The sequence below is a fragment of the Oncorhynchus clarkii genome, chromosome 6 (assembly GCF_045791955.1).
Source record: "Oncorhynchus clarkii lewisi isolate Uvic-CL-2024 chromosome 6, UVic_Ocla_1.0, whole genome shotgun sequence".
Lineage (NCBI taxonomy): Eukaryota > Metazoa > Chordata > Actinopteri > Salmoniformes > Salmonidae > Oncorhynchus > Oncorhynchus clarkii.
The window spans coordinates 322,982-346,972 of record NC_092152.1 but is presented as its reverse complement, the minus strand read 5'-3'; the positions used below and the strand labels follow the sequence as shown (position 1 = coordinate 346,972).

General features: G+C 42.1%; 1 protein-coding gene across 6 annotated transcripts in view; it reads right to left on the bottom strand.

Moving 5' to 3' along the window:
* Window positions 1-23,991, bottom strand: part of LOC139410542 (electrogenic sodium bicarbonate cotransporter 1-like) — a 362,813-nt gene that overhangs the window by 57,152 nt on the left and 281,670 nt on the right. For all 6 annotated transcript variants that reach the window (XM_071155809.1, XM_071155807.1, XM_071155806.1 and 3 more), the window contains 5 exons: window positions 10,915-11,093; window positions 9,112-9,184; window positions 5,660-5,728; window positions 4,990-5,163; window positions 4,731-4,889 (listed from right to left, as the gene is read on the bottom strand). In XM_071155809.1, coding sequence (XP_071011910.1) covers window positions 4,731-4,889; window positions 4,990-5,163; window positions 5,660-5,728; window positions 9,112-9,184; window positions 10,915-11,093 — 654 coding nt within the window. The remainder of the gene's footprint in view (window positions 1-4,730; window positions 4,890-4,989; window positions 5,164-5,659; window positions 5,729-9,111; window positions 9,185-10,914; window positions 11,094-23,991) is intronic.

The following is a 23,991-nucleotide window of genomic DNA, read 5'->3' as shown; positions in this document are numbered from 1 at the left end:
CACTGATCTCCAACAATGATAGAATCTAAAGCAGATCTACAGCAATGATTGAGCCTAACCTTGATCTACAACAATGATAGAACCTACCCCTGATCTCCAACAATGATATAACCTAACCCTGATCTCCAACAATGATAGAACCTAACCCTGATCTCCAAACATGACAGAACCTAATCCTGATTTAGAACAATGACATAATCTAAAGCTGCTGATAGAACCTAACCCTGATCTAGAACAATGACCTTACCCTGATGTAGAACAATGAAGGCATCTAAAGATGATATTGAACAATGATGGACTCTAACCATGATCTACAACAATGACAGAACCTAACCCTGATCTAGAACAATGATAGAGCCTACTCCTGATTTAGAAACATTATAGAATCTAAACCTGATTTAGAACAATGGTAGAATCTAAAGCTGATCTGAAACAATTGTAAAACCTAAACCTGATTTAGAACACTGATAGAATCTAACGCTGATTTATAAAAATGAAACAACATAACACTAATCTAGAACAAGGATATAATCTAAAGCTAATTTAGAACAATGATAAAACATAACAATGATCAAGAACAATAATAGAACCTAAACCTGATCTCCAACAATGATAGAACCTAACTCTGATCTAGAACAACGATAGAACCTAATAATGATTTAAAACAATGCTAGAATCTAAAACTGACTACAACAATGATAGAACCTAACCTTAATCTAGGATAATGATTGAACCTAATCATGATTTACAACAACAATAGAACCTAACGCTGATCTAGAACAATGATAGAATCTAACCCTGATCTACAACAATGATTGAACTTAATCCTGATCTACAGCAATGATTGAACCAAATCCTGATTTAGAACAATGATATAATCTAACCCAAATCCGGAACAATCCCTGATCTCCAACAATGATAGAACCTAACCATGATCTTGAACAACGATAGAACCTAATCCTGTTTTAGAACAATGATAGAATCTAAAGCTGATTTAGAACAATATAATCTAAAACTGATCTACAACAATGATAGAACCTAACTTTAATCTAGAACAATGATTGAGCCTAATCCTGATTTAGAGCAATGACAGAATATAAAGCTGATCTGCAACAATGATATAACCTAACTCTGATCTCCAACAATGATATAACCTAATCCTGATATACAACAATGATATAATCTAAAGATGATCGACAACAACGATAGCATCTATTCCCTGATCTACAACGATGATAAAACCTAACCCTGATCTACAAAAATGATGTCATCTAAAGTTGATCTCCAACAATTATATCATCTAAAGCTGATCTCCAACAACGATAGAACCAAACCCTGATATCCAACAATGATAGAGCCTAATCCTGATTTAGAACAATGATAGAACCTAATTCTGATCTACAACAATGAAATCATCTAAAGCTGATCTACAACAATGATGGAATCTAACCCTGATTTTGAAAAACGCTAGAATCTTACCCTGATTAAGAATAGCTATAGAAACTAACATTGACGTAGAACAATGATAGAAACTAACCCTGATTAACAACAATTAGAGCCTAACCCTTACTTAGAACAAAGATTAAACCTAACCCTGATTTAGAACAATGATATAACCTAACCCTAATTTAGAACAGATTTCAATTTAGAACAGATTTAGATTTAAACCATAACACTGACCTAGAACAATGATAGAACCTAATCCTGATTTAGAACAATGATGTAGAACAATGATATAATCTAAAGCTGATTACAACAATGATTGACCCTAACCTTAATTTAGAACGGTGATATAACCTAATCATGATGTAGAACAATGATAGAATCTAAAGCTTATTTACAACAATGATATAACCTAACCCTGATCTCCTACAATGATAGAATCTAACCATGATCAAGAACAACAATAGAAGCTAATTCTGATTTTAAACAATGATAGAACCTAACCCTAATCTAGATCAATGATTTAGCCTAATCCTGGTTTATAAAGCTAAAGCTGATCTGCAACAATGATAGAACATAACCCTGATCTACAACAATGAAAGAACCTAACTCTGATCTCCAACAATGATCATCTAATGCTGAAATATAACAATGTTAGAACCTAATCCTGATTTAGAACAATGATAGAATCTAAAGCAGATGTACAACAATGATATAACCTAGCGCTGATCTACAATAATGATGTAATCTAAAGCTGATCCACAACAATGATGGAATCTAACCCTGATATAGAACAATGATAAAACCTAACCATGAATTAGAACAATTATATAACCTAACCCTGATCTAGAACAATGATTGAACCTAACCCTAATCTAGAACAATGATTGAACCTAACCCTGATCTACAACAATGATAGAACCTAACTCTGGATTCCAACAATGGTAGAATCTAAAGCTGATCTAGAACAGTGATATAACCTAACCCTGATTTAGAACAACGATAGAATCTAAAGCTGATTTACAACAATGATACAACATAACACTGATCTGGAGCAATGATAGCATCTAAAGCTTATGTAGAACAATGATAGAACCTAACCCTGATCTAGAACAATGATATAACCTATCCCTGATTTAGAACAATGACAGAATATAAAGCTGATCAGCAACAATGATAGAACCAAACCCTGCTATCCAACAATGATATAACCTAATCCTGATTTAGAACAATGATAGAATCTAAAGCAGATCTACAACAATGACATTCCCTAACGCTGATCTACATCAATTATGTAATCTAAAGCTGATCTACAACAATGATGGAACCTAACCCTGATATAGAACAATTATAGAACCTAACCCTGATTTAGAACAGTGAAGGAACCTTACCCTGATCTACAACAATGATACACCACTGATCTAGATCAACGATAGAACCAAACCCTGATTTAGAACAATGTTAGAATCTGAAGCTGATTTAGAACAATGATAGAACCTAACCCTGATTTTGAACACTGATAGAATCTAACCCTGATCTAGAACAATGATTGAACCTAACCCTGATCTACAACAATGATATAACCTCACCCTAACCTAGAACAATGACAGAATCTAAAGGTGATCTACAACAAGGATAGAATCTAAAGCTGATCTACAACAATGACTGAACCTAACCCTGATCTACAACAATGATAGAACCTAACCCTGATCTACAACAATGATAGAACCTAACCTTGATCTACAACAATGATAGAACATAACTTTGGAATCCAACAATGATAGAATCTAACGCTGATTTACAACAATGGCACAACATAACACTGATCTAGAACAATGATATAATCTAACCCTGATCTACAACAATGTTAGAACCTAACCCTAATCTAGAACAATGATTGAACCTAACCCTGACCTACAACAATGATATAACCTAACTCTGGATTCCAACAATGGTAGAATCTAAAGCTGATCTAGAACAGTGATATAACCTAACCCTGATTTAGAACAACGATAGAATCGAAAGCTGATTTACAACAATGGTACAACATAACACTGATCTAGAACAATGATAGAATCTAAAGATAATCTAGAACAATGATATAACCTATCCCTGATTTAGAACAATGACAGAATATAAAGCTGATTTACAACAATGATACAACATAACACTGATCTGGAACAATGATAGCATCTAAAGCTTATGTAGAACAATGATAGAACCAAACCCTGATCTAGAACAATGATATAACCTATCCCTGATTTAGAACAATGACAGAATCTACAACTGATCTATGACAATGATAGAACCTAACCTTAATCTAGAACAATGATTGAGCCTATTCTGATTTAGAACAATGACAGAATATAAAGCTGATCAGCATCAATGATAGAACCAAATCCTGCTATCCAAAAATGATAGAACCTAATCCTGATTTAGAACAATGACAGAATCTAAAGCAGATCTACAACAATGACATTACCTAACGCTGATCTACATCAATGATGTAATCTAAAGCTTATCTACAACAATGATGGAATCTAACCCTGATATAGAACAATTATAGAACCTAACCCTGATTTAGAACAGTGAAAAAACCTTACCCTGATCTTCAACAATGATACAACACTGATCTAGATCAACGATAGAACCAAACCCTGATTTAGAACAATGTTAGAATCTGAAGCTGATTTAGAACAAAGATAGAACCTAACCCTGATTTTGAACACTGATAGAATCTAACCCTGATCTAGAACAATGATTGAACCTAACCCTGATCTACAACAATGATAGAACCTAACCTTGATCTACAACAATGATATAACCTAACTTTGGATTCCAACAATGATAGAATCTAAAGCTGATTTACAACAATGGCACAACATAACACTGATTTAGAACAATTATATAATCTAAAGTTGATCTATAACAATGATATAACCTAACCCTCATCTACAACAATGATAGAACCTAACCCTAATCTAGAACAATGACAGAATCTAAAGGTGATCAAGAACAATAATTGAACCTAACAATGATCTACAACAAGGATATAATCTAACCCTGATCTACAACAATGATAGAACATAACCCTGATCTAGAACAAGGATAGCACCTAACCCTATTTAGATTTAGAACATATAACAATGATAGAAACTAACGCTGAACTTGAATGTTGGTAGAATGTAACACTTATCTATAATGTTGGTAGAACCTTTCACTGATTTAGAACATTGGTATAATCTAACTGCTGATCTAGAATGTTGGACATGTCTTTAAATGCTCACATCATCTATGTCACTGTCAATGCTCCTCATCTTCTTCTTCTGCTTAGCGTCCTCCTTCTTCTTCTTGTCCTTCTCAGGGATGACATCATCCAGGAAGCTCAGCTCGTGTTGAGAGAACATGTAGTCCATTGTCTTCCTCACCGCCACCAGGGCCAGGATCTGACACCACAGGATACGTTGTTAACTCACACGCACATAAACAGAACTACCAGAAGCAGGATCTGAAGCTAGCTGGTCATTACGATCAGAGGAGACTCACCATGACAGGGAAGATAATCGCGGCCACGGTGGACTTGAGGACCCAGAGCAGTGCCAGACACAGGATCTGGATGAAGGTAAACAGGTGGACCTTCCTCAGAGGAACATGGCGCAGGTACACAAGGTCAGGCTGGTGCTTAGCTGGCATCAGGAGCAGCTGGAGACGGTCCATGAACTAGAGAGAGATGGAGGGAAGGGTAGGGGGAGAAAGAGAGATGGCGGGGAGAGAGAGAGATGGAGGGGGAGGTGGGGGAGAGAGAGAGAGAAATAGAGGGGAGGGGTGGAGAGAGAGATGAGAGAGAGATGGAGGGGAGGCGTAGAGAGAGAGAGATGAAGGGGGAGGTGGGGGAGAGGGAGATGGAGAGGGAGGTGGGATGAGAGAGAGAAGGATGGGGAGAGAGATAGAGAATGACGGAGAGAATGACGGAGAGTGAGACGGAGAGAGAAAGAGATATGGATTGGGATGGGGGAGAGAGAGAGAGAGAGAGAGAGAGAGAGAGAGAGAGAGAGAGAGAGAGAGACAAAAGCCTAGTCAAAAAGCTCCTATTATGTATTTCAGTTTAGTCCATATTGCAAATCATTCTGGATAAGAGCCTCTGCTACATGTAACTAATCTAACTGTAAATGTGACATGCTGGCATTGGTTCCCTCAGGTCCTGATCAGCCAATACCTGCACTCCATTAAGAGAGGCCACGCCCATGTAGAGGAACACTCCATACAGCACTGGCATGGGGATGAACTTGAAGAGAAACAGAGTTTTTATTATTGTTTTACAGTCCACAGTCGGTAGTATATTCTACAGTCCACAGTCTACAGTACATTCTACAGTCTACAGTAATCTACAATAAATTCTACATTAGTCTACATTGCAGCCTACAGTCTATAGTACTCAATAGTACAGCATACAGTCTAAAGTATATGGTCTATAGTAGACTACAATACAGCCTACAGTATACAGGCAATAGTCTACAGTAGTCTACAGTACAGCCTACAGTGGACTACAGTACAGCCGACAGTCTACAGTACAGAGTAAAATCTACAGTAGTCTAGATTATAGCCTACAGTCTACAGTCATCTAAAGTCTACAGTAGTCTAATGTACAGCCCACAGCCTACAATCTAAAGTCTACAGTAGTCTATAGTACAGCCTACAATGGACTACAGTACAGCCGACAGTCTATAGTACAGATTACAGTCTACAATATACAGTCTACAATCTATCATCTACTGTAGTCTACAGTACAGCCTACAGTCTACAGTCTACAATAGAGCCTACAGTCTACAGTCGTCTACAGTACAGCCTACAGTCTACCGTCTACAATAGAGCCTACAGTCTACAGTAGTCTATAGCACAGTCTACAGTCTACAGTAGTCTACAGTACAGCCTACAGTAGACTACAGCCCATTGTGTAGAGTAGTCTACAGTACAGCACACAATCTACAGTTGTTTATATTACAGCCCACAGTCTAGAGTCTACAGTAGTCTGTAGTACAGCACACATTCTACAGTACAGCCTACAGTCTACAATAAAGCCTACAGTCTACAGTAGTCTGCAGTACAGCCCACAGTCTACAGTACAGCTTTTAGTAGTCTACAGTACAGCCTACAGTCTACAGCCTATGGTATACAGTAGTCTAAAGTACAATCTACAGTCTACAGCAGTCTACAGTACAGCATAGAGTCTACAGTCTATAATAAAGCCTACAGTCTACAGTAGTCTATTGTACAGCCTACAGTCTATGTTATACCGTAGTCTACAGTACATCCTACAGTCTACAGTAGTCTACAGTACAGACCACAGTCTACAGTCTACAATAGTCTACAGTACAGCCCATAGCCCACAGTCTACAGTACAGCCTACAGTCTACAGTAGTCTACAGTACAGCCTACAGTCTACAGTACTCTAAACTACATTCTACAGTCGTCTACAGTACAGCCTACAGTCTACAGTCTACAATAGAGCCTACAGTCTACAGTCGTCTACAGTACAGCCTACAGTCTACAGTCTACAATAGAGCCTACAGTCTACAGTTGTCTACATTACATCCTAAAGTCTACAGTAGTCTATAGTACAGTCTACAGTCTACAGTAGTCTACAGTACAGCCTACAGTAGACTACAGCCCATAGTGTAGAGTAGTCTACAGAACAGACTACAGTCTACAATTTACAGTATACACTCTACTGTGTATGGTCTACAGTAGTCTACAGTACAGCCTTCAGTCAACAGTATACAGCACAGCCTACAGTCTACAGTAGTCTACAGTACAGTTAAGTCTACAGTAGTTTACAATACAGCCTACAGTCTACAATTATTGGTCCGCAGTAGTCTACAGTACAGCCCACAGTCTACAGTCGTCTGCAGTATAGGCCACAGTCTACAGCCTATGGTATACAGTAGTCAAAAGTACATTCTACAGTCTACAGTACAGCCTTTAGTAGTCTACAGTACAGTCTAGTCTACACTAGTGTCATGACGTTGGCCTGGGGGATAGGTTTATGACAGTCATAAATACCTCTTTCCCCCTTTTTCCTCTCTCTACCCTACTGACGTTACATTTGCAAAACCCTTGGTTAACATAGAGATTCTGGGAACATCAGAAGGTGGGGGGAAATTAACTATATTCTGGTAATCCGACCAATGGAACATATGCGGTGGTACTTAATGAATATGATGTCAGTTCGGTTGTCATCTGAGACATTCTCATCAATGATAAGATGACAAACTCTACAGTGGAAAGTCTACACATCAGAGTTATCGGATTCACATGGAATTGTTGTTCAATTTAAATGTTTGAATATGAAATTATTAATGATGGGATGAATGTGATTTTAGCTTCTAAAATGTGGGATTTGGGTTTTCATAAAATAGGGCTCTGCTCAATCAGTGGCCAGCCCCTGTGAAGGGACATGGGCTATAAAACTTTTCAAACACGCCCTCCTCTCCCTTCCTATATAAAGCCTTGACGACAATATAACCTCCAGTTCCGAGGATGTGAGGACGACGGTCCAATGTCAGAATGGTTCAGATAATAACTACAGAACGAAGCCAACATCAGCATGAGCTTTGGTTGCGAATGGTATGAACTGTGAACTCTTATTCACTATAGAAGTAATACCTCCTAGCTGTTGAGTAAGCAACAGCAGATGCAAACGAGGGTTAGGGGGGAACAGACAGAGTATCCCGTCTATCACACAACAACGTTACTACAACGTATCCAGTTGACCACCAGAGACATTCTTCAAAGGACAAAGGACTCGGTTTGGCAACACGGCCTTCCATCTACCACTAAATATTTATTGCATTTTCCTTTTCCAAATGGGCGGTAATTTAGAATGCATAAGATTCTGTATTTACGATAGCACAGCTTCGCCCTTTGTTCCTCAGTCTTCCCGCTCTTTCACTCAAACCCAGCCCTTTTCTTTTGAGTAACCAGCTGTCATATCTGTTCCGCCCGCTAGGGACGTTTTCCTTTATGACGTAATTTGTAATCAAGTTATGATTGAATTATGTGTATGTGTAATTCTGTGTGATTAGTTAGGTATTTAGTAAATAAATAATTAAACCCAATTTTGTATTGCTGATTCAACTTGTTAGCCAGGGTTCGTGCAGATAACCAAGAATTTACAAATTTCAGATGAGACGGAGTTAAGATGACGATTAATATTGACTGCTATTGATGTAAAATATTACTTGGTCTTTAAGAGTTTATTCGCAAGATAACAGCTCCATAAATATTCTAGCTAATTACATTTACATGATTAGCTCAATCAGGTAATATTAATTACGGAGAAATTATTTTATAGAATAGCATGTCATATCACTTGATCCGGCATAGCCAAAGACACGACACTAGTCTACAGTACAGAACACAGTCTACAGTCTACATTAGTCTACAGCACAGTCCACAGTCTACAGTATTCTACAGTGCATAATTCAGTCTACAGTCTACAGTGGACTACAGTCTACAGTAGTCTACAGTACAGCCTACAGTCTACAGTAGCCTACAGCACAGCCCGCAGTCTACAGTATACAGTCGTCCTCAGTATAGCCCGCAGTCTACAGTATACAGTAGTCTACAGTACAGCCTACAGTCTACAGTATACAGTAGGTAGGTACATACCTTGAGGATGGGAGACATAAAGACAGACAGCCCCGTCAGAATGAATACACACACACCAGTGACTCTCTGCTCCCTAGGGAAAACATACACATAGCTTTGGTTATGCACACAAACACACACACACAGTAACCAATAGAGATTTCATCTATATTTTTCGTAGCTGTTGATTTACCACCAAAAAACCTATGCCGGCATTAAGACCGCACTCAACGGTCTTAGGGCCATAAGGAAACAAGAAAACGCTCACCCAGAGGCAGCCTTAATGCAGGACAACTGAAATCCATTTTACCTCATTTCTACCTGCATGTCACCTGTGTAACTAAGAGGGAAAAAAACTCTAGACCACCTTTCCACACACAGAGACGCATACAAACCTCTCCCTCGCCCTCCATTTGGCAAATCAAGCATACCACCATAGTCCCTGTGCCCAAGAAGACCAAGGTAACCTGTCTTAATGACTACCGCCTGCAGCACTCACATCTGTAGACATGAAATGCATTGAAAGGCTGGTCATGGCTCACATCAACACCATTGCCCCAGACACTCTGGAACAACTGCCCATACCACCCCTAGAGATCCACAGATGATGCAAACTCTACTGCCCTCCACATTGCCGTCACCCACCTGGACAAAAGGACAATCTGTGTGAGAACACTGTTCATTGACTACAGCTCAGCATTTAACACCATAGTGCCCTCCAAGCTCAACTCTAAACTAAGGACCCTGGGATTAAACACCTACCTCTGTAACTGGATCCTAGACTTCTTGATGGGCCGGCCCCAGGTGGTGAGGGTAGGTAACAACATATCCTCCACACTGACCCTCCACACGGGCCCCCCACCCCTGCTTAGTCTCCTCCTGTATTCCCTGTTCACCCACGATTGCTTGGCAGCGCACGACTCCAACACCATCATTAAGTTTGCAGAAGACACGGTGGTGGTAGGCATCACCGGTGACCATGAGACAGCCTACAGGAAGGAGGTCAGAGACCTGGCAGTGTGGTGCCAGGACAACAAGCTCTCCTTCAATTTCAGAAAGCTAAAGGAGTTGATCATAGACTTCAGGAAAAGGAGGGCCAAGCATGCCCCAATCCACATCGATAGGCTGTAGTGGTGCAGATTGAGAGCTTCAAGTTCCTCTGTGTCCACATAACTAAAGAATTATCATAGTCCAAACACACCAACACAGTCATGAAGAGGGCATGACAATGCCCCTTCCCCCTCAGGAGGATGAAAAGATTTGGCGTCTACAGCTGCACCATTCAGAGCATCTTGACCAGTTGCATCACTGCTTGGTATGGCAACTGCTAGGCATCCGACCGTAAAGTGCTACAGAGGATGGTGCATACGGCCCAGTACATCACTGGGCTAAGCTTCCTGCCATCCAGGACCTATATACTAGGCAGTGTCAGAAGAAGGCCCTAAAGACTCTCAAAGACTAGAGCCACCCAAGTCATAGTCTGTTCTTTCTGCTACCGCACACCAAGCGGTACCGATGCACTAAGTCTGAAACTAACAGGACGCTGAACAGATTCTACCCCCAAGACTGATAAATAGTTAACCAATAGCAGCTACCTGGAATATCAGCATTGACACCCTATGCACTAACTATTTAAATGAACACTGCTGTTACCGTTTATTATCTGTCCTGTTGTCTAGTCGATTTACACCTACCTGTATGTACATATCTACCTCAATTACCTAGTACCCTTGCACATCGACACAGTACTAGTCTACACCTGTTGTATACGACTCATGTGACAAATCAAATTTGATTTTGATTTGATTTTGTCATCATGCTCACCTCACTCCCAAGAACTTGGGCATTTCTCCAGGGGCGGATGTCTCTGTCTCCATCTTCAGACTGTCTATGTGAGCGATTGAGATGACCGTCGCCGCCACGTACCATGGCAACCCCATGAAGGAACATACAATCATCAGAACTGCAACCCAGAACAGGTCCAGGTGGTAGCCTGCGCCTTTCTGTTAAGAGGACAGCAGACGTTAAAACACAAACACACGGAGACCCTGGGATGTCCTACCTTCAGACTATTGATCTACTGCCCTGTCCTACCTTCAGACTATTGAGACCCTACCCTGTCCTACCCTCAGACTATTGAGACCCTGTCCTGTCCTACCCTTAGACTATTGAGACCCTGTCCTACCTTCAGACTATTGAGACCCTGCCCTATAAAACCTTCAGACTATTGAGACCCTGCCCTATAAAACCTTCAGACTATTGAGACCCTGTCCTACCTTCAGACTATTGAGACCCTGCCCTATAAAACCTTCAGACTATTGAGACCCTGTCCTATAAAACCTTCAGACTATTGAGACCCTGCCCTATAAAACCTTCAGACTATTGAGACCCTGCCCTATAAAACCTTCAGACTATTGAGAACCTGTCCTGTCCTACCTTCAGACTATTGAGACCCAGTCCTGCCTTCAGACTATTGAGACCCTGCCCTATAAAACCTTCAGACTATTGAGACCCTGTCCTATAAAACCTTCAGACTATTGAGACCCTGCCCTATAAAACCTTCAGACTATTGAGACCCTGCCCTATAAAACCTTCAGACTATTGAGAACCTGTCCTGTCCTACCTTCAGACTATTGAGACCCAGTCCTGCCTTCAGACTATTGAGACCCTGCCCTATAAAACCTTCAGACTATTGAGACCCTGCCCTATAAAACCTTCAGACGATTGAGACCCTGCACTAGAAAACCTTCAGACTATTGAGACCCTGTCCTATAAAACCTTCAGCCTATTGAGACCCTGCCCTATAAAACCTTCAGACTATTGAGACCCTGTCCTCTCCTACCTTCAGACTATTGAGACCCTGCCCTATAAAACCTTCAGACTATTGAGACCCTGCCCTATAAAACCTTCAGACTATTGAGAACCTGTCCTGTCCTACCTTCAGACTATTGAGACCCTGCCCTATAAAACCTTCAGACTATTGAGACCCTGCACTATAAAACCTTCAGACTATTGAGACCCTGTCCTATAAAACCTTCAGACTATTGAGACCCTGTCCTGTCCTACCTTCAGACTATTGAGACCCTGCCCTATAAAACCTTCAGACTATTGAGACCCTGCACTATAAAACCTTCAGACTATTGAGACCCTGTCCTATAAAACCTTCAGACTATTGAGACCCTGCCCTATAAAACCTTCAGACTATTGAGACCCTGCCATATAAAACCTTCAGACTATTGAGACCCTGCCCTATAAAACCTTCAGACTATTGAGACCCTGCCCTATAAAACCTTCAGACTATTGAGACCCTGTCCTATAAAACCTTCAGACTATTGAGACCCTGCCCTATAAAATCTTCAGACTATTGAGACCCTGTCCTCTCCTACCTTCAGACTATTGAGACCCTGCCCTATAAAACCTTCAGACTATTGAGACCCTGCCCTATAAAACCTTCAGACTATTGAAAACCTGTCCTGTCCTACCTTCAGACTATTGAGACCCTGCCCTATAAAACCTTCAGACTATTGAGACCCTGCACTATAAAACCTTCAGACTATTGAGACCCTGTCCTATAAAACCTTCAGACTATTGAGACCCTGTCCTGTCCTACCTTCAGACTATTGAGACCCTGCCCTATAAAACCTTCAGACTATTGAGACCCTGCACTATAAAACCTTCAGACTATTGAGACCCTGTCCTATAAAACCTTCAGACTATTGAGACCCTGCCCTATAAAACCTTCAGACTATTAAGACCCTGCCATATAAAACCTTCAGACTATTGAGACCCTGCCCTATAAAACCTTCAGACTATTGAGACCCTGCCCTATAAAACCTTCAGACTATTGAGACCCTGCCCTATAAAACCTTCAGACTATTGAGACCCTGCCATATAAAACCTTCAGACTATTGAGACCCTGCCCTATAAAACCTTCAGACTATTGAGACCCTGCCCTATAAAACCTTCTGACTATTGAGACCCTGCCCTCTCCTACCTTCAGACTATTGAGACCCTGCCCTATAAAACCTTCAGACTATTGAGACCCTGCCCTATAAAACCTTCAGACTATTGAGACCCTGCCATATAAAACCTTCAGACTATTGAGACCCTGCCCTGTCCTACCTTCAGACTATTGAGACCCTGCCCTATAAAACCTTCAGACTATTGAGACCCTGCCATATAAAACCTTCAGACTATTGAGACCCTGCCCTATAAAACCTTCAGACTATTGAGACCCTGCCCTATAAAACCTTCAGACTATTGAGACCCTGCCCTCTCCTACCTTCAGACTATTGAGACCCTGCCCTATAAAACCTTCAGACTATTGAGACCCTGCCCTATAAAACCTTCAGACTATTGAGACCCTGCCATATAAAACCTTCAGACTATTTAGACCCTGCCCTGTCCTACCTTCAGACTATTGAGACCCTGTCCTAACTTCAGACTATTGAGACCCTGCCATATAAAACCTTCAGACTATTGAGACCCTGCCCTATAAAACCTTCAGACTATTGAGACCCTGTCCTATAAAACCTTCAGACTATTGAGACCCTGCCCTATAAAACCTTCAGACTATTGAGACCCTGCCCTATAAAACCTTCAGACTATTGAGAACCTGTCCTGTCCTACCTTCAGACTATTGAGACCCTGCCCTATAAAACCTTCAGACTATTGAGACCCTGCACTATAAAACCTTCAGACTATTGAGACCCTGCACTATAAAACCTTCAGACTATTGAGACCCTGTCCTATAAAACCTTCAGACTATTGAGACCCTGCCCTATAAAACCTTCAGACTATTGAGACCCTGTCCTCTCCTACCTTCAGACTATTGAGACCCTGCCCTATAAAACCTTCAGACTATTGAGACCCTGCCCTATAAAACCTTCAGACTATTGAGACCCTGTCCTGTCCTACCTTCAGACTATTGAGACCCTGCCCTATAAAACCTTCAGACTATTGAGAACCTGTCCTGTCCTACCTTCAGACTATTGAGACCCAGTCCTGCCTTCAGACTATTGAGACCCTGCCCTATAAAACCTTCAGACTATTGAGACCCTGCCCTATAAAACCTTCAGACTATTGAGACCCTGTCCTCTCCTACCTTCAGACTATTGAGACCCTGCCCTATAAAACCTTCAGACTATTGAGACCCTGCCCTATAAAACCTTCAGACTATTGAGACCCTGTCCTGTCCTACCTTCAGACTATTGAGACCCTGCCCTATAAAACCTTCAGACTTTTGAGACCCTGCACTATAAAACCTTCAGACTATTGAGACCCTGTCCTATAAAACCTTCAGACTATTGAGACCCTGCCCTATAAAACCTTCAGACTATTGAGACCCTGCCATATAAAACCTTCAGACTATTGAGACCCTGCCCTATAAAACCTTCAGACTATTGAGACCCTGCCCTATAAAACCTTCAGACTATTGAGACCCTGCCCTATAAAACCTTCAGACTATTGAGACCCTGCCCTATAAAACCTTCAGACTATTGAGACCCTGCCCTATAAAACCTTTAGACTATTGAGACCCTGCCCTCTCCTACCTTCTGACTATTGAGACCCTGCCCTATAAAACCTTCAGACTATTGAGACCCTGCCCTATAAAACCTTCAGACTATTGAGACCCTGCAATATAAAACCTTCAGACTATTGAGACCCTGCCCTATAAAACCTTCAGACTATTGAGACCCTGTCCTACCTTCAGACTATTGAGACCCTGCCACATAAAACCTTCAGACTATTGAGACCCTGCACTATAAAACCTTCAGACTATTGAGACCCTGTCCTATAAAACCTTCAGACTATTGAGACCCTGCCCTATAAAACCTTCAGACTAATGAGAACCTGTCCTATAAAACATTCAGACTATTGAGACCCTGCCCTATAAAACCTTCAGACTAATGAGAACCTGTCCTATAAAACATTCAGACTATTGAGACCCTGCCGTATAAAACCTTCAGACTATTGAGAACCTGTCCTGTCCTACCTTCAGACTATTGAGACCCTGCCCTATAAAACCTTCAGACTATTGAGACCCTGCACTATAAAACCTTCAGACTATTGAGACCCTGCCCTATAAAACCTTCAGACTATTGAGACCCTGCCCTATAAAACCTTCAGACTATTGAGACCCTGCCATATAAAACCTTCAGACTATTGAGACCCTGCCCTGTCCTACCTTCAGACTATTGAGACCCTGCCCTATAAAACCTTCAGACTATTGAGACCCTGCCATATAAAACCTTCAGACTATTGAGACCCTGCCCTATAAAACCTTCAGACTATTGAGACCCTGCCCTATAAAACCTTCAGACTATTGAGACCCTGCCCTCTCCTACCTTCAGACTATTGAGACCCTGCCCTATAAAACCTTCAGACTATTGAGACCCTGCCCTATAAAACCTTCAGACTATTGAGACCCTGCCATATAAAACCTTCAGACTATTGAGACCCTGCCTTGTCCTACCTTCAGACCATTGAGACCCTGTCCTAACTTCAGACTACTGAAACCCTGCCATATAAAACCTTCAGACTATTGAGACCCTGCCCTATAAAACCTTCAGACTATTGAGACCCTGTCCTATAAAACCTTCAGACTATTGAGACCCTGCCCTATAAAACCTTCAGACTATTGAGACCCTGCCCTATAAAACCTTCAGACTATTGAGACCCTGCACTATAAAACCTTCAGACTATTGAGACCCTGCCCTCTCCTACCTTCAGACTATTGAGACCCTGCCCTATAAAACCTTTAGACTATTGAGACCCTGCCCTCTCCTACCTTCTGACTATTGAGACCCTGCCCTATAAAACCTTCAGACTATTGAGACCCTGCAATATAAAACCTTCAGACTATTGAGACCCTGCCCTATAAAACCTTCAGACTATTGAGACCCTGCCCTATAAAACCTTCAGACTATTGAGACCCTGTCCTATAAAACCTTCAGACTATTGAGACCCTGTCCTACCTTCAGACTATTGAGACCCTGCCACATAAAACCTTCAGACTATTGAGACCCTGTCCTACCTTCAGACTATTGAGACCCTGCCACATAAAACCTTCAGACTATTGAGACCCTGCCCTATAAAACCTTCAGACTAATGAGAACCTGTCCTATAAAACATTCAGACTATTGAGACCCTGCCGTATAAAACCTTCAGACTATTGAGAACCTGTCCTGTCCTACCTTCAGACTATTGAGACCCTGCACTATAAAACCTTCAGACTATTGAGACCCTGCCCTATAAAACCTTCAGACTATTGAGACCCTGCCCTATAAAACCTTCAGACTATTGAGACCCTGCCATATAAAACCTTCAGACTATTGAGACCCTGCCCTGTCCTACCTTCAGACTATTGAGACCCTGCCCTATAAAACCTTCAGACTATTGAGACCCTGCCCTATAAAACCTTCAGACTATTGAGACCCTGCCCTATAAAACCTTCAGACCATTGAGACCCTGCCCTCTCCTACCTTCAGACTATTGAGACCCTGCCCTATAAAACCTTCAGACTATTGAGACCCTGCCCTATAAAACCTTCAGACTATTGAGACCCTGCCATATAAAACCTTCAGACTATTGAGACCCTGCCCTAACTTCAGACTACTGAGACCCTGCCATATAAAACCTTCAGACTATTGAGACCCTGCCCTATAAAACCTTCAGACTATTGAGACCCTGTCCTATAAAACCTTCAGACTATTGAGACCCTGCCCTATAAAACCTTCAGACTATTGAGACCCTGCCCTATAAAACCTTCAGACTATTGAGACCCTGCCCTATAAAACCTTCAGACTATTGAGACCCTGCACTATAAAACCTTCAGACTATTGAGACCCTGTCCTATAAAACCTTCAGACTATTGAGACCCTGCCCTATAAAACCTTCAGACTATTGAGACCCTGTCCTCTCCTACCTTCAGACTATTGAGACCCTGCCCTATAAAACCTTCAGACTATTGAGACCCTGCCCTATAAAACCTTCAGACTATTGAGAACCTGTCCTGTCCTACCTTCAGACTATTGAGACCCTGCCCTATAAAACCTTCAGACTATTGAGACCCTGCACTATAAAACCTTCAGACTATTGAGACCCTGTCCTATAAAACCTTCAGACTATTGAGACCCTGCCCTATAAAACCTTCAGACTATTGAGACCCTGCCATATAAAACCTTCAGACTATTGAGACCCTGCCCTATAAAACCTTCAGACTATTGAGACCCTGCCCTATAAAACCTTCAGACTATTGAGACCCTGCACTCTCCTACCTTCAGACTATTGAGACCCTGCCCTATAAAACCTTCAGACTATTGAGACCCTGCCATATAAAACCTTCAGACTATTGAGACCCTGCCCTATAAAACCTTCAGACTATTGAGACCCTGCCCTATAAAACCTTCAGACTATTGAGACCCTGCCCTCTCCTACCTTCAGACTATTGAGACCCTGCCCTATAAAACCTTCAGACTATTGAGACCCTGCCCTATAAAACCTTCAGACTATTGAGACCCTGTCCTACCTTCAGACTATTGAGACCCTGCCACATAAAACCTTCAGACTATTGAGACCCTGCCCTCTCCTACCTTCAGACTATTGAGACCCTGCCCTATAAAACCTTCAGACTATTGAGACCCTGCCCTATAAAACCTTCAGACTATTGAGACCCTGCCATATAAAACCTTCAGACTATTGAGACCCTGCCCTGTCCTACCTTCAGACTATTGAGACCCTGTCCTAACTTCAGACTACTGAGACCCTGCCATATAAAACCTTCAGACTATTGAGACCCTGCCCTATAAAACCTTCAGACTATTGAGACCCTGTCCTATAAAACCTTCAGACTATTGAGACCCTGCCCTATAAAACCTTCAGAATATTGAGACCCTGCCCTATAAAACCTTCAGACTATTGAGACCCTGCCCTATAAAACCTTCAGACTATTGAGACCCTGCACTATAAAACCTTCAGACTATTGAGACCCTGTCCTATAAAACCTTCAGACTATTGAGACCCTGCCCTATAAAACCTTCAGACTATTGAGACCCTGTCCTCTCCTACCTTCAGACTATTGAGACCCTGCCCTATAAAACCTTCAGACTATTGAGACCCTGCCCTATAAAACCTTCAGACTATTGAGACCCTGCACTCTCCTACCTTCAGACTATTGAGACCCTGCCCTATAAAACCTTCAGACTATTGAGACCCTGCCATATAAAACCTTCAGACTATTGAGACCCTGCCCTATAAAACCTTCAGACTATTGAGACCCTGCCCTATAAAACCTTCAGACTATTGAGACCCTGCCCTCTCCTACCTTCAGACTATTGAGACCCTGCCCTATAAAACCTTCAGACTATTGAGACCCTGCCCTATAAAACCTTCAGACTATTGAGACCCTGTCCTACCTTCAGACTATTGAGACCCTGCCACATAAAACCTTCAGACTATTGAGACCCTGCCCTCTCCTACCTTCAGACTATTGAGACCCTGCCCTATAAAACCTTCAGACTATTGAGACCCTGCCCTATAAAACCTTCAGACTATTGAGACCCTGCCATATAAAACCTTCAGACTATTGAGACCCTGCCCTGTCCTACCTTCAGACTATTGAGACCCTGTCCTAACTTCAGACTACTGAGACCCTGCCATATAAAACCTTCAGACTATTGAGACCCTGCCCTATAAAACCTTCAGACTATTGAGACCCTGTCCTATAAAACCTTCAGACTGTTGAGACCCTGCCCTATAAAACCTTCAGAATATTGAGACCCTGCCCTATAAAACCTTCAGACTATTGAGACCCTGCCCTATAAAACCTTCAGACTATTGAGACCCTGCACTATAAAACCTTCAGACTATTGAGACCCTGTCCTATAAAACCTTCAGACTATTGAGACCCTGCCCTATAAAACCTTCAGACTATTGAGACCCTGTCCTCTCCTACCTTCAGACTATTGAGACCCTGCCCTATAAAACCTTCAGACTATTGAGACCCTGCCCTATAAAACCTTCAGACTATTGAGAACCTGTCCTGTCCTACCTTCAGACTATTGAGACCCTGCCCTATAAAACCTTCAGACTATTGAGACCCTGCACTATAAAACCTTCAGACTATTGAGACCCTGTCCTATAAAACCTTCAGACTATTGAGACCCTGTCCTGTCCTACCTTCAGACTATTGAGACCCTGCCCTATAAAACCTTCAGACTATTGAGACCCTGCACTATAAAACCTTCAGACTATTGAGACCCTGTCCTATAAAACCTTCAGACTATTGAGACCCTGCCCTATAAAACCTTCAGACTATTGAGACCCTGCCATATAAAACCTTAAGACTATTGAGACCCTGCCCTATAAAACCTTCAGACTATTGAGACCCTGCCCTATAAAACCTTCAGACTATTGAGACCCTGCACTCTCCTACCTTCAGACTATTGAGACCCTGCCCTATAAAACCTTCAGACTATTGAGACCCTGCCATATAAAACCTTCAGACTATTGAGACCCTGCCCTATAAAACCTTCAGACTATTGAGACCCTGCCCTATAAAACCTTCAGACTATTGAGACCCTGCCCTCTCCTACCTTCAGACTATTGAGACCCTGCCCTATAAAACCTTCAGACTATTGAGACCCTGCACTATAAAACCTTCAGACTATTGAGACCCTGTCCTATAAAACCTTCAGACTATTGAGACCCTGCCCTATAAAACCTTCAGACTATTGAGACCCTGCCATATAAAACCTTCAGACTATTGAGACCCTGCACTATAAAACCTTCAGACTATTGAGACCCTGTCCTATAAAACCTTCAGACTATTGAGACCCTGTCCTGTCCTACCTTCAGACTATTGAGACCCTGCCCTATAAAACCTTCAGACTATTGAGACCCTGCACTATAAAACCTTCAGACTATTGAGACCCTGTCCTATAAAACCTTCAGACTATTGAGACCCTGTCCTGTCCTACCTTCAGACTATTGAGACCCTGCCCTATAAAACCTTCAGACTATTGAGACCCTGCGCTATAAAACCTTCAGACTATTGAGACCCTGCCGTATAAAACCTTCAGACTATTGAGAACCTGTCCTGTCCTACCTTCAGACTATTGAGACCCTGCCCTATAAAACCTTCAGACTATTGAGACCCTGCACTATAAAACCTTCAGACTATTGAGACCCTGCCCTATAAAACCTTCAGACTATTGAGACCCTGCCCTGTCCTACCTTCAGACTATTGAGACCCTGCCCTGTCCTACCTTCAGACTATTGAGACCCTGCCCTATAAAACCTTCAGACTATTGAGACCCTGCCATATAAAACCTTCAGACTATTGAGACCCTGCCCTTTAAAACCTTCAGACTATTGAGACCCTGCCCTATAAAACCTTCAGACTATTGAGACCCTGCCCTCTCCTACCTTCAGACTATTGAGACCCTGCCCTATAAAACCTTCAGACTATTGAGACCCTGCCCTATAAATCCTTCAGACTATTGAGACCCTGCCATATAAAACCTTCAGACTATTGAGACCCTGCCCTGTCCTACCTTCAGACTATTGAGACCCTGTCCTAACTTCAGACTATTGAGACCCTGCCATATAAAACCTTCAGACTATTGAGACCCTGCCCTATAAAACCTTCAGACTATTGAGACCCTGTCCTATAAAACCTTCAGACTATTGAGACCCTGCCCTATAAAACCTTCAGACTATTAAGAAACCGGTCCTGTCCTACCTTCAGACTATTGAGACCCAGTCCTGCCTTCAGACTATTGAGACCCTGCCCTATAAAACCTTCAGACTATTGAGACCCTGCACTGTAAAACCTTCAGACTATTGAGACCCTGCACTATAAAACCTTCAGACTATTGAGACCCTGCCCTATAAAACCTTCAGACTATTGAGACCCTGTCCTCTCCTACCTTCAGACTATTGAGACCCTGCCCTATAAAACCTTCAGACTATTGAGACCCTGCCCTATAAAACCTTCAGACTATTGAGAACCTGTCCTGTCCTACCTTCAGACTATTGAGACCCTGCCCTATAAAACCTTCAGACTATTGAGACCCTGCACTATAAAACCTTCAGACTATTGAGACCCTGTCCTATAAAACCTTCAGACTATTGAGACCCTGTCCTGTCCTACCTTCAGACTATTGAGACCCTGCCCTATAAAACCTTCAGACTATTGAGACCCTGCACTATAAAACCTTCAGACTATTGAGACCCTGTCCTATAAAACCTTCAGACTATTGAGACCCTGCCCTATAAAACCTTCAGACTATTGAGACACTGCCCTCTCCTACCTTCAGACTATTGAGACCCTGCCCTATAAAACCTTCAGACTATTGAGACCCTGCCATATAAAACCTTCAGACTATTGAGACCATGCCCTATAAAACCTTCAGACTATTGAGACCCTGCCCTATAAAACCTTCAGACTATTGAGACCCTGCCCTCTCCTACCTTCAGACTATTGAGACCCTGCCCTATAAAACCTTCAGACTATTGAGACCCTACCCTATAAAACCTTCAGACTATTGAGACCCTGCAATATAAAACCTTCAGACTATTGAGACCCTGCCCTGTCCTACCTTCAGACTATTGAGACCCTGCACTATAAAACCTTCAGACTATTGAGACCCTGCCCTATAAAACCTTCAGACTATTGAGACCCTGCACTATAAAACCTTCAGACTATTGAGACCCTGTCCTATAAAACCTTCAGACTATTGAGACCCTGTCCTGTCCTACCTTCAGACTATTGAGACCCTGCCCTATAAAACCTTCAGACCATTGAGACCCTGCACTATAAAACCTTCAGACTATTGAGACCCTGTCCTATAAAACCTTCAGACTATTGAGACCCTGCCCTATAAAACCTTCAGACTATTGAGACCCTGCCATATAAAACCTTCAGACTATTGAGACCCTGTCCTATAAAACCTTCAGACTATTGAGACCCTGTCCTGTGCTACCTTCAGACTATTGAGACCCTGCCCTATAAAACCTTCAGACTATTGAGACCCTGCACTATAAAACCTTCAGACTATTGAGACCCTGTCCTATAAAACCTTCAGACTATTGAGAACCTGTCCTGTCCTACCTTCAGACTATTGAGACCCTGCCATATAAAACCTTCAGACTTTTGAGACCCTGCCCTATAAAACCTTCAGACTATTGAGACCCTGTACTATAAAACCTTCAGACTATTGAGAACCTGTCGTGTCCTACCTTCAGACTATTGAGACCCAGTCCTGCCTTCAGACTATTGAGACCCTGCACTATAAAACCTTCAGACTATTGAGACCCTGCACTATAAAACCTTCAGACTATTGAGACCCTGTCCTATAAAACCTTCAGACTATTGAGACCCTGCCCTATAAAACCTTCAGACTATTGAGACCCTGTCCTCTCCTACCTTCAGACTATTGAGACCCTGCCCTATAAAACCTTCAGACTATTGAGACCCTGCACTATAAAACCTTCAGACTATTGAGACCCTGTCCTATAAAACCTTCAGACTATTGAGACCCTGTACTGTCCTACCTTCAGACTATTGAGACCCTGCCCTATAAAACCTTCAGACTATTGAGACCCTGCCACATAAAACCTTCAGACTATTGAGACCCTGCCCTATAAAACCTTCAGACTATTGAGACCCTGCCCTATAAAACCTTCAGACTATTGAGACCCTGCACTCTCCTACCTTCAGACTATTGAGACCCTGCCCTATAAAACCTTCAGACTATTGAGACCCTGCCCTATAAAACCTTCAGACTATTGAGACCCTGCCCTATAAAACCTTCAGACTATTGAGACCCTGCCCTCTCCTACCTTCAGACTATTGAGACCCTGCCCTATAAAACCTTCAGACTATTGAGACCCTGCAATATAAAACCTTCAGACTATTGAGACCCTGCCCTATAAAACCTTCAGACTATTGAGAACCTGTCCTATAAAACCTTCAGACTATTGAGACCCTGCCGTATAAAACCTTCAGACTATTGAGAACCTGTCCTGTCCTACCTTCAGACTATTGAGACCCTGCCCTATAAAACCTTCAGACTATTGAGATCCTGCACTATAAAACCTTCAGACTATTGAGACCCTGTCCTATAAAACCTTCAGACTATTGAGACCCTGTCCTGTCCTACCTTCAGACTATTGAGACCCTGCCCTATAAAACCTTCAGACTATTGAGACCCTGCACTATAAAACCTTCAGACTATTGAGACCCTGTCCTATAAAACCTTCAGACTATTGAGACCCTGCCCTATAAAACCTTCAGACTATTGAGACCCTGCCATATAAAACCTTCAGACTATTGAGACCCTGCACTATAAAACCTTCAGACTATTGAGACCCTGTCCTATAAAACCTTCAGACTATTGAGACCCTGTCCTGTCCTACCTTCAGACTATTGAGACCCTGCCCTATAAAACCTTCAGACTATTGAGACCCTGCACTATAAAACCTTCAGACTATTGAGACCCTGTCCAATAAAACCTTCAGACTATTGAGACCCTGTCCTGTCCTACCTTCAGACTATTGAGACCCTGCCCTATAAAACCTTCAGACTATTGAGACCCTGCGCTATAAAACCTTCAGACTATTGAGACCCTGCCGTATAAAACCTTCAGACTATTGAGAACCTGTCCTGTCCTACCTTCAGACTATTGAGACCCTGCCCTATAAAACCTTCAGACTATTGAGACCCTGCACTATAAAACCTTCAGACTATTGAGACCCTGCCCTATAAAACCTTCAGACTATTGAGACCCTGCCCTGTCCTACCTTCAGACTATTGAGACCCTGCCCTGTCCTACCTTCAGACTATTGAGACCCTGCCCTATAAAACCTTCAGACTATTGAGACCCTGCCATATAAAAC